Source organism: Chinchilla lanigera, unplaced genomic scaffold (genome assembly GCF_000276665.1).
Source record: "Chinchilla lanigera isolate Chin_1 unplaced genomic scaffold, ChiLan1.0 scaffold00023, whole genome shotgun sequence".
In the NCBI taxonomy this organism is placed as follows: Eukaryota; Metazoa; Chordata; class Mammalia; order Rodentia; family Chinchillidae; genus Chinchilla; species Chinchilla lanigera.
In genome coordinates this window covers 13,784,949-13,801,936 of record NW_004955424.1, presented here as the reverse complement: position 1 = coordinate 13,801,936, position 16,988 = coordinate 13,784,949, and the positions used below count along the sequence as shown (strand labels likewise).

Genomic DNA, 16,988 nt, shown 5'->3' with positions numbered 1-16,988 from the left:
ACTCCTGAGTTGGAAAAAGGCCAGCAGGTTGAGATTCAGTTCAGGTCCCCTGTGCATGTTGCTGCCTATCTGAAACCAGCCAATAGCAACGACCAGGTCCCTTATCATCTATTTGACTTTGCTGGATGTCAGGCATGCTTGTTCACTGGGCCTTGAGAAACAATTTAGTACTTTGGTTAAAGACATTCTTTCCCTCCCTCTCTGCCGATCCAGCTTGATTTTGAGTATGAAGAGTAATGATCCCTTCAACAGACAGAGGGGCCAGACTACAGGGAATGTCAGTGAAAGCTTGAAAGCCCAATGTTCTACTTGTGGAAATGATTAAGTAATTTTTGCTGTTAGTGTATAGAGTTTTCGTGAATCAACATGGTAGCTGGATGTGAGCATATGTCTGTGTTGTATGCAAGGTTTAAAGTTAGGGTATTTGCATACCTGGGTGTTTTTCTGGTCTACATGTAGGCTTGAGTATTTGTATATTATGTACATGTTCATATTTGCATGTCATGAGCAAATAATCTGTTAAGTCTCATTTGAAGAATTAGAGTAATCCTCGAATCACTACTCCTGTTGTGTAGATGTTAAACCAGTGGAGCAATGTTGGGTATCAAGCTGATCGTGTTGACAATAATCAACAAGAGCATTGGTCATGGTAAGCTTTATGGGTTGAAGAAATCCTCACAGACATCAACTCAGGGCCTCACAAAAACTGTGCTGTTGAGTTATTATATTATTATTATCTTGATGGTAATGATTTCTCTAAGAAAGAAAGTACTTTCAACACCGGGAACAAAGGCCTACTTAAAACCATAAAAACCTTACACTGCTTTATTTAGAAGTGGGTGTGTAGTTCTATATAATCAACAAAGTTTAGCTTTATAAACTTAGTGATAAATGAATTTGATCAGGAACTTTTCTCTTTGATTCTAGTGGTTATCCTGGGGCAAAAAGAAAAGTCCTGTCCCATTTCTCCCCTCCAATGTCCCCTTCCTGATTTCACAGAAAGGAAGAATTGGAGTTATTGTTGCCAATTTTGCTATCCATACTCTTGGAATGTGTAAGATCACTGAATGATAATGAGAGATAAAATACTTGGAATCAACCAGACCGATTTGGGATTTTGGAGGGATTAGGGTGCCCATTAGACTGGATCAAAGCTAGAAAAGCATGTCTTTGCTACATGGCTCTTGTTGCCCAGGACCTGAATCTTTGCTCTTAGCTGAAATGGGAGAGGCTTCCAGTCCGTACCTTGATCAGACCTGGGTGGCAGACTGAGTGGTGATGAGCCCTGAACCTTGGGCATTGCAGAATAAAGTTTTAACAGCCAGACTTCTTGTTAAAGCCTTAGATGACGTGTCAAAGACCAAGCACGTTGTATTTTCTTTCTTTCTCCTCCTTTCCATGTTCCAAGGCTGAGCACATAGCTATGGTAAAAAGAGGTCAAGAAGGCACTTGGAATCAAAGAAGACAGGACATCTTCCCCGCTGGAGCTTTGGAGGATGAGGCAAACTGATATGAGAGGCTTAGCTGGCTCTGGCACATCTGGGTTAAGACGTGGAAGCGTGGTCCTGTTTTTCTGGGGCTTATGACCTAAGTTATCCTTGAATGTTTTGAGCAAGAGAACTGAGATGGAAATAACTCTATGAGAAGCCATGTTGCAATGGCTAGAATGATACTTTCAAGTCACATCTGTGGGTATGTTAAAAATATAACTTTATTTTTCTGTAGTCAACTTAATCCCTCCTTTGAGCTCATATTTTTTCCTGATGGCAGAAAAGCCCAACATTTTATGTTTAAACTTAGTTTGGGCTTTCTCCCCCTGCTCTGCACCCCTGGGAGGCAGCTAAATTCTGGTTTGGGCTTTCATAATGTCATTACTTCCACAGGGATGGAGTTCTAGTCATGGGCATGTGTCCACTCTGGCATATATGCGCCTCCTGATTTCAGGGCACACAGATCACATTGCATCTGCTGACAGCATCTTCTCATCTCAGCCCCATGATCCTACTGGGTTTCCTGGCTCCTGTCTCTCACTAACTTGCAAGTCCAGCTGGGGAGTGTGGTACTACTTAGCAGATATCCCATGCCAGGGTCTTGGGTCTATGGGAAATGTCAAGGGTTCTGTTGAGCTCACTCTTCTGTGACACCCGTGTAGCTATCTTCTGCCAAGTGTCCCAGCCCCAGATCCTCTGGGATCTTCTGGGTATCTGCTGCTTACTAGACCCCTAAGTTAATGGAAGAGTTAACCTGGGCATGGAATCAGAAACCATAACAAGTCTCCAGTCTTTGCTTCTGCTCCCCCTCTGCCCTTCCATCTCCCTTGTCTCTGGTGAGGCAATACTGACTGAACAAAACTTTTTAAAAAATTTGTTTTTTTAATGGCGCATTATCTGTCTTTGGAAACTTAAAAGCCAAGGGTCAGCACCTGCCCACTCACTGCTATCTAGGCCTTTATGTATACATAAAATATTTCCTGAACTGCAAACACGTGCCAGGCAGTGTTCTAAGTACTGGAGATATGTGTATCACAGAAGATACATGCTGAGTGTAGTGGTGCAGCGCCGTAATTCCAGCACTCAGGAGGCTGAGGCAGGAGGATTGTTGCAAGTTTGAAGCCAGCCTGGGCTCCATAGTGAGTTCAAGGCCAGACTAAAGTGTATAGTGAGACCCTGTCTCAAAAAACCAGAAATACACAGACAGAAAAGACACAGGGTTCTGCTAAAATGAGGGAGGAGATATAATAACAAAGACCCAAGTAAAACATGGAATATCACATGAGGATAATTGTAGTGGAAAAAGTCAGGAATGGAATAGAACTAGGAATGCTGGGAGGGCGGCTGTGATTTAAAATATGATGAATAGAAGGGTAGGACTGAGACTGCGCTGGAGTGAGAGTTGAAGGTGGTAAATAAATGGCCCATGGAACCGTTGGGGGAATGGAGCTCCTACAAAGGGAAGACGTAAAGTGCTGGAAGAGTTCAGGACCAGGGATGTCCATGTGGCAGGAGCAGGGGGAGTGAGCAAAAAAGCAGAAGGATATGAGGTTAGAGAAGTGTAGGTGCTGATCATGAGAGGCTCTCCTGGGTGCTCTCAGGGCTTCACTTTCTTCCAAGTAAGCTGACAAATCATCAGAAGGATTTGTGCTGAGAGATGACACGTCCTGGTGTCCATGGCTGTGTGTTAGGAATGGATGGGGTGGAGGGGACTGAGAGTAAAGGCAGAGGGTCATTAAGGAGCCTGTGAGGTGATGGGACTGGATCAGGGTGGCAGTGATGGGGGAATTGGTTTGATTCTGAATATACACTGGAGATGGTTCCAACAAGAGTTGCTAAGGGATTGGTTATGAGGCATGAGGAAGAGGATTAAAGGTATTTGGCTAAAGCATCTTAAAAGGAAAGAGCTACTATTTATTTATCTGAGGAAGACTGAAGAGCAGACTTGGTACGGGGGTGTTTAGGCACTGGATCTGGACATGATTCATTAGAGAAACTATTAGGTGTCCAGTAAGCATGTGTATTAGGCAGCTGAAGTTCAGGGGAGCCATCCAGGGTGGAGGGAGCTCAATGTGAGACCTATCAATACACATGTTATTTGAATATGTGAGATCAAAAGTGAACCCTAATGGTGTGAGGGTGGATAGAGAGGAGAAGTAGTTCAACCACACTGGTGCTCTCAGAGGACCAAATAGCAAGTGACAAGGAGGAGTCAGAAAACAAGACTGAGAAGGTGTGGCCAGTGAGATGGGAGGACCACACTGCAGTGTTCTAGAGAGTGGAGTGCTCTCCTGTCCAGGGCAGGGGGAGATGTTTCAAGGATAGAGGAGTGACCACTACTAGTTACTGCCACTAGTTTAATTAAGGAGATCTGAGTCACTGATGACCTCGACAGCATGTTTAGGTGGAACAGAGATCTTGGAAAGATAAAAATTAGGGGCAAGTGTACATACTTATTTCTGTAAAGCTTCCTGAAAAGGGAGAAATAAGCTTGGAGCCAAAGGAGAACTGTACACACACACACACACACACACACACACACACACACTCCCATATATGTTTCATTGCTGGAGATGTGGAGCCCCATGTTTGAATGCTGTTGGGAATAATCCGGTAGAGAGGCAGGTTTGATGACGCAGGAGAGGTGGTGTGTTAGTCAGATTTTTGTAGTTGTAGACCTGAGACACACAGCTCAAAGGAGGAAAGATTTATTTTGGCTCAGGGTTTCAGAGATGTCAGTCCATGGTCATCTGGCTCCGAGGAAGAAATGTTGTGGTGGAAGAACATGGCAGGAGAGAGCCACTCAAATCATGGTAGCCAGGAAGCAGAGAGCAGAAAAAGAACCAGACCCCCAAGAGACACAGACACATCCAGAAATGTGCTTTACTACTCTCCTAGGTATCTCTCAACCCAACCAAGATGACAACCAAGAGTAACAACCATCACGTTGAACGAAATAAGTTAGACTCAGACAAATATCACATGGAATCTGAAAAAGATGACTAGAAAGTACAGTAAAAGGGAGGCTATTACTAGAAAAGGGGAAGAAGTGGGAGAGGAAAAGGATGTAAAGACAGGTAATGAGGGGTGAATATGATCAAAATACATTATACACATTAACACTCCGCAAAATGTGAAACTAGAAGGGAGAGTGGGACTGGAGAGGTGATAGGGGAGAAATGATTAAGCAGGAAGGCCAGAGGGGGAAACAAAGGACTGGAGGGCTAAAACCCTTAAATTAGTTGCTATGTCAGTTTTGGTTCATGGCACATGTAGCTAATGTCAAGGATGAGGGTTTTGATTAGAAGAGGGTTTATGTGTAGAATTCGGGGAGACAATAAGGGCAGAAGTCACCGAGCAGGTGATGCTGGAAGATAGGAGTTAGGGAGGCCATGGCTGCTCTTCTGGTGAGCCACCCGACATCCCTGGAGCTTAGAGGGATGAGGCAGCTGAGGGAGGCTCTTAGGACAACTGTGTGCAGCAAGCCTTCAGTTTTGTTTGGTGGTCAATTGCTTATTCTATCAAAAAGAAAAATGTCTTATTTCCTTAGGATAAATACTTGAGATTTCTACTTTTATTCTTTAGATTAAGGCTATATTTTTGTCTTTGATCATTTGTTCTTTTTTGTTTTAATAGCTTTGCTGAGATAATCCATACAAATACAAGTCCTACTGAAAGTGTGCAATTTGGTGTTTTTTAGTATATTAACAGAGTTGTGCAACCATCACCATAATCCGTGTTAGAATACTTTCATCACCCCAAAAAGAAATCTTATACTTACAGCAGTTCTTCCTCATTTCCTCCCAAACATTTTTAGCCTCTGGCAACCACTAATGTACTTTTTGTCTCATTTCATATAAATGAAATCATACATGTGGGCTTTTGTGATTAACTTCTCTCATTTAACATAATGTTTTCAGGATTCATATATGCTGCAGCATACACCAGTTCTTCATTCCTTTTTATTACCAAATGATATGCTACTACGTATTTTCTTTATCCATTCTTCAATTGATGGACTTTTGGGTTTTCCCTTTTTGGCTACTATGACTAATGCTATGAACAGCCAAGTACAACATTTTGTGTGGCCAGAACATCTTCATTTCTCTCGTACCTATACTAGGAGTGGAATCATTGCATCCTATATTCCTTTATGTTTAACACTTTGAGGAACTGCCAAACTGTTTGGAAAACTATCTGCACCATTTTACGTTTTCACCAGTATTGTATAAAATTGCAATCTGCTTACATCTTCTCCAACACTTTTTATTATTTGACTTTTTTGAGTATAGCCATCTTACTGGGTATGAAATAGTTTCTTCACTACAATTTTGATGTGCATTTCCTTGATGGCTAATGATGTTGAATGTCTTTTCTGCTGCTCATTGGTCATTTGTATATCTTCTTGGGTGAATGTCTATTTAAATTGCCCAGTTTTTTTTTTTTTTTTTTTGAGACAGGGTCTTTCTATCTAGTTCAGGCTGGCCTGAACTCATTATGTAGCCCAGGCTGGCCTTGAACTTGGAGTGATTTTCCTGCCTCAGCCTCCCAAGTGCTGGGATTATAGGCATACGCCACCATTACAGGCGTATGCCCCGCCTAAATTGCCCATTTTTAAACTGGGCTATTTTTTTAATATTGAATTTTGTGAGTTTTCTATACATTCTGAATATAAATCCATCATCACGCATATGATTTACAAATATTTTCTCCCACCCTGTGAGTTGTCTTTTTAACTTTCTTGATATGTTTTTTGAAGTATACTGCTGTTCTTTATTTTTGAACTTTTTAATTTTTAAAATTATGCAAGGGATATTTTTAAAAAGAAAACAAAATTTCCCTATCAAAATAATTAGGGAATAACAGTGGCTAATATATAGGTATTATGATCTTAAAAGAATAGGCAAAATGTTATTCAGAGTAGAAGTTATGGACAAAAAGATTTTTACAAAGAAGAAACAAACAAAAGGACAAAACATTCTTTTCAGTGAGCAAAAGATACTGGTAATATAAGTGAGACAAGTTAGCATTTATCTTAAAATATTTTTATGCAAGGAATATTTACACACAATGAAAAATCAGAAGTTTTTGAGTAACATAAAAAGTAAAAGAAAAAAATATATAATCTCACATTCAAAGGTAATCACTGTGAACATTTGGGATTTAGTCTTTTTATTCAGTGAGATCACATTATTCATTTCTTATTTGACCCTTTATAAATCTCATAAATTATGAATAGCTTTCCATATTAGTAAATATATTTCTACAGTGTCGTTTTTATGTTGCATGGTGTGCACATTTAATTGGATAGACAGTTTACCCAAATGGTTCCTTATTGTTGGATACTTAAGTTGTTTCCAATTTTTTGCTGTTTAATAAAGTTAAATCTTCATGCATGTCCATGAATATTTTCTTTGGATAGATTTCTATGATAAGATTGTTGAGTCAGAATGTATGTCTTTTTTTTTTTTTAGCAGTGGTGCTGGGATTGGATGCAGGGCCTCATGCATGCTAAGTATGCTTTCTACCCCTGAGAAACATCCTCTGTATGCACATTTTTAAGGTGATAAAAACATGCTGCTCATTTGCTTTCCAGAAAGACTCTGGCCAGCTATGCTCTGCCAGTAGTTTGTGGAAGTAAATCCTTGGCCAAGAAGCTAACCTGGTCCACAAAAACAAAACAAAACAAAACAAAACAAAACAAAACAAAACAAAACAAAACAAAACAAAACAATACTATTATCAGTTAATATCAAGAAGCACTCACTTTGCATTTATGTGGTAGGCACCATTCTAAGCACTTAATGTATGCTGACATTTATTCCTTTCCAAATCTGTCAAATTAATGTTATTTTCCCATTTTACAATCAAGATAATTAAGGAACAGAAAGCTTAAGTAGTTGCTTAAGGTCATACAGGTAGGAATACAGGGTTTGAATCCTGACAGTTTGGTTCCTGAGTCTCAATCAGTGTTCAAACCTCTGTTATGCTGCTTGGGTGGATTTTTTCTCCTTAGTTACTCCTATTGAGCTGTCCTTGCACTCCGGAATAACTCACCTTGAGCAGGGCAGATCTTCTGAAGCAATCTGTTCATATTTTATTTAAGATCTCTAGATCTCTATTCAGGAATACGACTCTGTGTGTGTGTGTGTGTGTGTGTGTGTGTGTGTATGTGTGTGTGTGTTTATGGGGGAGTGTTTTTTGTTAGGTTTGGTTTCATTAAATGAACAGATAAAATTTTCAACTTTTCTATGTTGTAGAGCAAAATATGATTTTATTCTTTGAAAGACTCATAGAACTTTCTCCAAAAGAAACTCTTTTAGTCTGATACCATTTTTGGAAGTAGTTCTTTGAGATCCCTTCCACTTTCCTTCATGGTTACTGATCTCTTACATTTTCTATTTTTTTTTCCATTTCTGGGTATTAAACCCAAGGCCTTTGTGTTGAATTACAGCCCCAAATCTTTTCTCTCTTTAAAAATTTTTTTGAGACAGGGTCTCATTAAGTCACTTGCCCAGGCTGGGCTTGAATTTGCAAACTTCCTGTCTCAGCTTCCCAGAGTACAAGGAATATAGTGTAGACCACCATACCTGGCTGTATTTTTACTATTTTTAAATTGATTTTGGAAATTCACATTTTTCCACAGAATCACCCAGATTTTCCAAGATTTTGTCATTCATTTAAGCCTGTCTGTTTTTTTTCTTTTGGGGGACATTGAGTCCAGATGTTCTACCACTGAGCTACAACCTCCCTTATTTGATCTTTTTCACTCCTGATAGTCTACCTACTTTAAAAAATTAGGTTTCATACATATTTATCTCTTTTATTGGTCTTTTGAATACTTGGTTTGGGGTTTAGTTATTATCTGTAGTATTCTCATTTCTAATATATTAATTTCAATTTGCAGTTTTCTATGGTTTTCCTGATCTTTCCAGTCTCTTGAATTATCATATTATTTATTTTCATTCTTTTTGTATGAAAGTGAAAAGCATTAATTTTCATTTGAGTACAGGCTTGTCTATAACCCATGCATTTTGGGGCATGTACCTCTCATTGTTGGTATTTTCTAAGTACATATGATTTTAGTTTTGGTTTTCTTTTTGACTTAAGAAGGTTTTAACAGTATGCCTTTAAATTTCTAAAGGATTAGGATTTTAATTTTAAATTTTCATTACATTCGAGCTTTATTGCAGAATAGTTAGAAAATGTGACTGATATGGGACTTTATTGAGATTTGCCTTGTGGCTTTTTTTTTTTTCTAAGTGCTTCAAGGGTGCTGGAAAAAAAGGTATATTTTCTGTCTTCAGTTTGCATAATGTGTCTATTTAGTTTTCAACATCAGTGATATTGGAGTCTCTGTTTCTTGTTCATTTTAGAGTTTATTTGATTTTACAAGGCTTTACCCATAACTCTCGTGTTCCTGTCTTTACTTTGTACAAAACATACCTGTTTTTTGCCCTTCTGTACCTGACTTATGACCTCAAATTTTAAGTATTTGAGCAGGGAAAGAAAATAAAGATTTGGGGAGAATCAAACAGTTAAATTAGGGGCTGGGGATTTAGCTCAGCGGCATAGTGCCTGCCTGGTAAGTGCAAGGTCGTGAGTTTGATTCCCAGTACCGGGAAAAAAAAAAACAAAACAGTTAAATTAAATTCCATTCTAACAATTTCTACCTAAGTGTGCATATTTACCTGTGTGTCCATGTATGTGTCTGTGTATTTTTGTGGGAGTGATTCAGCATATAAATCTCCCTAGGGCATGACTGTACTTATATTCTTCTGTGTACTGGTCATTGTGTGTTTGATGTGATATCTGTATATATGGGTTCATCTATAGCATCTTTCTCCTTAAATAAAACTTAAACATCAGAACTAGGGAGTGCCATGTTCTATGCTGTTTTTTTGTGAAGTGGCTGTAAGTCAGAAAACTGTACTTCCCTATATCTTAACCCAGCTGAATCTCTTGTTTCCTCTCTCCTGGCTGCAGAAGATCCTCCTGGTAAGTGGGTTCAGTAATGACAGCCTCACTCTGGCACCCATTTTCTGCTGGGTGGGGACCACATCTGGCCACACCAACATGTTAGGGCCATACTTCCGGGGTCGCAGAGACTCTTATCGCCTCCTGCTGCCCTCTCCCCAGTGTGATTATCCTTGTCCAAGTCCCTTGGCCTGGCTCCTGCTTGTGCTCATCTTTTATGAGCAGGAACCCAAAGGACTTAGCACTGGCTTAAAGGGAGCTGCCATTATTTAAAAAAACTCAATGATAGATATTTATTTCATTTCAAAGACTTAGAGGAGCTTCCTGGCAGATCCCCTAGCCACCTTCCAGGATGGCTCTCTCAACACCTTGCCCTTGGCCCTTCCAGTTAGACTGATGAGCTTCAGTGGCATGAGAGGTACAGGGCAAATACCAGTTGTAGGTGGGTTTCCAGGCAAGCATAGGTGGCATGACCATCCCATCTTCAGGAAGCTTACTGACTCCCTGGGTAAGAGGGCACATTACTTAGGCAGTACGGACCTGGAGGAGTGTTCTGTTCACAAGAGCCAAGAAGCCTATGGCTATATCCTGTGCAGGTGGAGAAGTCAGTATTTGCTATACAGGCAGCAGGCCCTTCTTGCAATCATAATGAGTGGAGGAAGGAAAGGACAAGGGGTGAATTATCAGAACTTCCTCTCTGCTTGTCAAATTCCCCACATTTAGCAGGTCTTTTGAGTAAAGCACACTTGGTAAGTAAGGAATGCTGCCTTGATTTCACCCTTGGAAATAAAAGTTCTGATTTTCAATGCAGGGGGAGGAAGGCAGGTTAGCTCTTTTGGGTCTGAGCTTTCCTGGATCTACTGTACTTTGTTTTATAAATAATATATTATTGACATTTCCCCCAGACTACCTTAGCGTCTTAGTTACTTTTCTCATTGCTAAAGCAAAGTACCCAGTACTCAAAGTTTGCTCAGTTTGTAGAGGTTTCAGTTCATAGTTGGCGGGCTCCAAGGCAAGGCAGCATGGCTGAGGAGAGACAGTCCATGGCAGGTCAGGCAGGAAGCAGGAGCCTGCCTTCTTTCCGTCCCCTTATATTCCATCCAGGCTACAAGCCCATTGATTGGTGCCACCCACACCCAGGGTAGGGCGTCCCGCTTCAGTAAATCCATTCAGCAGCACTCAAGAACTGTGCTAACCCAACTAGGGGACTAATCCAGATATCACACACCCTTAATCCATATTCCACCTCTGAAAAGTCCCACCTGTGAGCTCATGAGGCTTTGAGGGGACACATAGATACAAGCCAGAGCACGTAGCACCCTCCAACCATCAGTATGTTCTTGCAGTGTGGGGGTATCATGATGATTATACTTACTTCATAGAAAGGAAAGGGGTTTTGAGAGCCTGACGAACACATGAATGAGGGCAGAGCTAGGGGAAGAATCTTTGCCTCTAATACCTGGCTGGTTTTGAAATCTTCTCCAGTCTGTGTGGCTTTGCCTTTGGAGAAGCAGGGGGTTTCAGCTCCCTACTACCCTAGACTTTCGCTACAGGTAAGACTTCAAGTTCCAGGCTGGCTCAGTGGCCTTGGGAAATATTCCATTCAGAAGCACCTTGCTTCTTAATCTCTTCCTTTTTCTCTGTCCAGGAAGAAGAGTTCATCGACTGGTGGAGCAAATTCTTTGCCTCCATAGGGGAGAGGGAAAAGTGTGGCTCCTACTTGGAGAAGGATTTTGACACCCTAAAGGTGAGGCCTCGCTCCAGAATAGTTCCTTTCAGTCCAGCAGTCACTGGGCACCTGTAATGACTAGGGGAGAGGCAGCAGAAAGAGAAGGTGTGAGGCTGATGCATCCTGATGAGCTCATTAGGGTGAGAGAAATCACCCACTAATTTGGAGCAAGAAGTCAATGTGAGCTGGAATAATTAAGATAGTGTTTCCAGGTAAAAGATGAACCATACTGAAGTGTTTATAGGTGAAATGATCCTTTGGATTTGCTTTAAAATAACCCTTATCCCCCTCCCCAAAGTAGAGAAAGATATATGGTATGGGTGGCCCTCTAACAGATTTTTAAAATGCTAAAAATCATTAAAGTTGCAAATCATTGAGTACTGTTAATCTTGGAGGTAAGTACCTAGGGATTTGTAGTACTTTTCTGTTAATTGAACTTTTTATGTAATAGAAAATTTATATTAATGTAAAAAGTAAAATCAGCTTGAGAATGTACCTCTGATCCCTGACCCCTATAAATGGGATAGAAGTTACTTAGCAAACATAAAAATATGGTAAACCTTGTTTACCATAAAAAAAAAACAGATGAGTCAGCCAAATTTGGGGAAATTCTACAAATACAATTATAGTTTTAAAAAGTAGACTGCATTTAACAAAGATGACCAAGGTGACTCAAGAATTGTTCCCACAAAGGAGTTGGACAGTTTCCATTATAGGCTTGCCAGATAAAATTCAAGACGTCAGGTTAAATTGGACTTTTAGTTAAACAAAGAATGAATTTTTAGTATAAGAATGCTTTAAATATTGTATGAGACATAGGTACAGGTACCTAAATGATTTATTTATCTGAAGTTCATATATAATGGGGTTTTATATTTTCACTTGCTTCTTCTGGAGTATGAGCAAGAATCCTAGAATATAAATGAGATTCTGCACCCCATGATTAGCCCTCGGCTTGGACAGGAGTGCATGAGAGGTTGGCACAGGCTGTTAAGTCCCTGGGAAGGGCCTAAAGAGCTCGGAGCTCCTTAAAAGGGGATGGACAAGTGAGAGCTGAGGCTAGTTGAGGTGGTGGGTGGCCTGGGCTTTCAGCTCACTCTGCTGATTGAAAGCCCTGGGTGAAGACTTTGAGGGTGATTTCATAAGGTGGTAAATATCTCTCATACTTTGGAAGCTGCTTGGTAAATTGTCCCAGGAGACCTGGCTGCTCAGGGTTGAGGCCACAGGCAGCAGCAGTGGCTCCTCAGGCATTAAGCTCTTCATTGACTTCCTAGTTGGGTGTGTGAGGCTGGGCAAAGAGACAGAACTATTTGTGTACCAGGAAGAAGGTCCGACCCATTAGGTCTGGCATGTGGTACTGCAGCCTTGCCAAGAAATGAGACAAACCAAGCAAGCATGAGGACTGCTGCCAGGGTGGCCCACGGCCCTGGCCCCTTGCTGCTCCCTAGGATGCCGGATGCTGAATTGGCACCCAGCCCTCCAGCTTGACCTCTCCAAGGAGGTCTCCAACAGCATCCAAGTAAAAATAGGCTATCCAGAGCAAAAGGCATTCAAACTATTTCTGGGGGAAAAACTAAACCTGGAAGGAACACTGGTCCTTTAAGGATAAGTAAATAGAAGAAAACCACCACCACCACACCACCATGGGTCTTTGAAAAACAGCCTACAGCATAATGGAGAGAATGGAGTACACAATAGGTAGAGAAAGACACATTTTGTAAATCACTAGCACAGAGGAAAAAAACCAATGCATAGTCTAAATAGCAAAATAAAGAAAACAAAAGATTAAACAAGAAAGCATTAAAAACAGAAGTCCTAGAAAAAACATAGTAGAAAAAGATCAAACCATGTTAGTTTTCTTAATAAGCAAATGTGGATTAAATGGTCCTATAAGTTATAAGGATTCTTAGACTATATTAAAAATTGAAAGTCATTAAGCTGTCTTTAAGAGACACCCAAATGCAATTTATAAAGACAAAAAATAAGTACTTCGGCAAATAAAATAAGGTACCTAAATAAAAGGGAAGCATATAGAATTTAATGTACAAAATAAGCCAAAGACTTTTTTATATAAGTAAAAGATCTATATTTCAATGAAAACACTCCCAAAACTTAGAAATACTTAAAGTAAAAAAGAATATATAAATTAATACCTCATATAAATTAAGGCACAAAATGCAGAAATCAAAATCAAATAGGGATTTTAATGTTATTTTCTCTTTGACCAGCCAATGAATAAACAAGAAAATAAAAGATCTGAACAACAAGGTAAATATTTTTAAAGCTATATCAAAGTTGCAGTGTTGCATGAAGCTAAAATTATAGCTTTAAAATAGAGAATAAAAATAATAAAAAATAGAGAATACATTTTTTCCCTAGTGTTCAGAGAATACTTACAAAATTTGGTCACATGTTAGTTTAGTAAGTTACCAAAAGCAGAAATCATACAAGACAGATTAAAATGCAATAAAATGAAAAATTAATAACAAAAGTTTAAACAAAAAGTCCACCCAGCTGGAAATTTAAAAGTATTTTATTAGGACTTCCAGTACAGCCATGCTGCATAAGTCAGCATTTTTCCCTTTTTCTCTTGGAAATAATTCAAACCCACAAAATCCATTTTTCAGAAAAATTGGAAACAAATAAAAGCTGCAGGCTCCAAAATATAAGAAGGGCTGCCCAAGGACAACTGAAATTGGGTTGAGGCCACTCAGCAGTAATTGAGGAGAAGATGCATGAAGGTTGCTGAAAGCTCATGGGGCAGTGGGTTTTGTAAAGCCCCAGCAGAAACATACTTCCAAGTGGAAGAACGCTGATAGTTCTTTAAGACAGGTGATGGTTACATGGAAGTTTATTATTCATTCTCTTTTGTACACTTGGAAATTTTCATAATAAATAGTTTCAAAATACAGTTCTTGAAATTGAGGTTGCACCATGAAGTATAAAAGTTAATCCTGTTGTTTTTTAATACTGATGGTGTGGGAGGTTAGAGGCAGGGTCAAGTAGATGACAGAAGCCTCCTAGACCTGGTTTGGTTCAGAAAAATCTAGGAAAGTGGAGCTACCCAGAAATTGCACGGAAGAGCCATAGTTGTAGGAAGCAGTCTGTCTCTGTGGTGGGAACAAAGGAAATAGTTGGTGTGGGAAAATCCATTTAGTGACAAGTCATAATAAAAGAAATGGCACTGCATTAATTTAAAAATTGGATGAAAGATAAAGAAGGAGAATAGAAATCAAAACTTGCCAATAGAATAGGATATATGTTGACCAGTAAAGGAGCAAATGAAATGAAATATTTTGCTGTGAACTTTTTAGAAACAGGATTATAAAAATGCAAACAAAAGTGAAAGCGCTCAAGGGATGGTGAGTGGTGATGATCTATGAGCTGATAAGATGTGGGAAAGAAGAAGAAAAAACGACACTGGTAGGAGCACAGGGAGGAATGCACATGGAAAACATATTTGGAGGCATAATGGACAGAAATAAAAGTAAACAAAATGAAATGGAAGTGAAGAAAAACTCATAAAGGAATAAAGAGAAGATGACAGATTGAAGTCAGGGAGAGGAGACCCAACTTCTGCATAAGTGGAATCTCTGAGGAAGATAATAAAAACAGTGAAGAAAAACAAATAAGCATATAACCATCAATCAAACTGCACTGGAAGGAAAAAAAAATTTGAATATACATTTGAAAAGGCCCTCTGTGTATGAAGAAAAATTGACCCAGATTGATTTACCTGAGAAATATTCTAGTTACCTTACTATAGAGATAAAGAAAGAAAATCTTGGGTAGTCATACCTCCTTTCTACTCCCTGGGAAAAAGAAACCCAAGTCATTTAAAATAAGAGTTAAATCAAAGTGGCATCAGTTTCTTCATAATATTCCATATTCAAGGACCATAAAACATCACATGTAAGATCATCAGGGAAACACAGGGTGACCTGAGGATTTTACATTCAGCCAAGGTGCCCTTCAAGCATAAAGGCTACAGCTGGCTACCTCGGAATCTTCAGGAACTAAGGTTACATGGCATCTGTGAACTCATCTTGAGAGACTGCCACCAGGGGAAGAACTTCAGCCACTAGGCAGGAACTGGGAAAACCACAACCAAAAGGCTGGTTGTGACTATATTTTTATCTTAGAACCATCTCAAAAACAAGTGGAAGGTGAGGGTAACAAGACAGAATGCAAATACTGTAAATACTAAAAATGTGAAAATGTAAAACTGACAAAAATTAGGGGGAGAAAGAAGATGAGATGTAGAGCAAGGACATTAATTTCCATATTATAAAATAAATGGAGTTGATAATTTTAAAAAAATTGGCAAATCACATAGTAGGAGCATAAGTAAATGTTAAGCAAATAGTATAAGCTTAAGGAAGATAACACAGCATGGATTTGTGATATACGGTAACATCTTGTATGCAAAAATACTTTCCCTAAAGACAATGTATTATATAAATCATATAAATTTATAATATGAAATATATAATATAGAATAATAATATAAACTTATAATGCTAGAACATAAAACTAAGGTCAAAAGCCTATCATATTAATACATGTAATGTCAGTCACATATGAAATTTAAATCAGATCTCAAAGCAATAGCTAATTCTAAAATAGATTTATGAAGGTAAAAAATAAAAAAATTGGGAAAATGTGTACCAGGCACATATAAATTAAAAGAAAACAAAAGGCTAAATTAAAAACAAAAAAGCCTAAATTATAAAAACAAAAGCCTGAATTATAAACAAAACTTCAAATTAAAAGAAAAAAAAATGCTGCATGGTGTGGCGGCTCATGCCTGTAATCCCAGCTGAGGCAAGAAGATCACTGTGAGTTTGTGGCCAGCCTGGGCTACTAAGTGAGTTTAAGGACAGCCTGAACTGCGTAGTGAGACCCTGTCTCAAAAAGACAAGGAAAAAATAAAAACCACAATGTTAATACTAGATGAGAGGGTTTGAAAACCTGAAGGTTCCGAAGATTAAAAGAGACAAAGGATGGTAGTTTATAATGCTAAATGGTGCAAGTCCAAGAAAAGCAGTTGGGTGAATATCTATGTGCTAAACAATAGAACATCTTCATTTACAAAACAGAAGTTATAGGATATAGGAACCAATAGAAGCACACTGGAATATAGGGGGAGATTTTAATTCACATCTCTCAATTCATGTCAGATCCAGAGAGAAAATATGAGAGAATGTAGAAGACCTGATATAATTATTAACCCAGTTGAACTTGGTAGCCTGAAAATCAAAACTACATCCATGCTACATTTACCAAAACTGACCGTGTAACACGTCATGAAGAAAGCCTTAATACGTTTTGAAAAGTGGCAGTATCATAGTGACCATTTTCTGATTATAATTAGAAATTAGGGACAATTATATTAGAAATTAGGGACAAGATCAAAGGCCCCCATACCTCTTCTATCTGGAAAACTAAAAAAAAATATAAACTCATCTCTTTTAACAATTTTTGGATGAAGGAGAAAATACAAACCATAATGGCAGACTATCATGGAAACAGTGATAAAATACTAGATGTTACAGATAAAGTGGTATTTAGAGGACATTTATAGCCTTAAGAAATTACGTTAATTATAATTGAAGGAAGCTGGGTATGGTGGCACATGTCTGTAATCCTAGCACTTAGGAGGCTGAGGCAGGAGGATCATCAAGTTCTATCCCAAACTGGGAAACTTAGTGACTTAGTGAGATCCTGTCTCAAAATAAAAAAAAATGAAAATGGCTGAGAATGTAGTTTAGTGTGAAAACAATGAGTTAATC

At 38.9% G+C, this 16,988-nt stretch overlaps 1 protein-coding gene across 16 annotated transcripts in view; it reads left to right on the top strand.

Moving 5' to 3' along the window:
• Dysf (dysferlin) overlaps positions 1 to 16,988 on the top strand; it is a 214,308-nt gene that overhangs the window by 168,501 nt on the left and 28,819 nt on the right. For all 16 annotated transcript variants that reach the window (XM_013514697.1, XM_005385592.2, XM_005385594.2 and 13 more), the window contains one exon: positions 11,116 to 11,214. In XM_013514697.1, the coding sequence (XP_013370151.1) occupies positions 11,116 to 11,214 (99 nt within the window). The remainder of the gene's footprint in view (positions 1 to 11,115; positions 11,215 to 16,988) is intronic.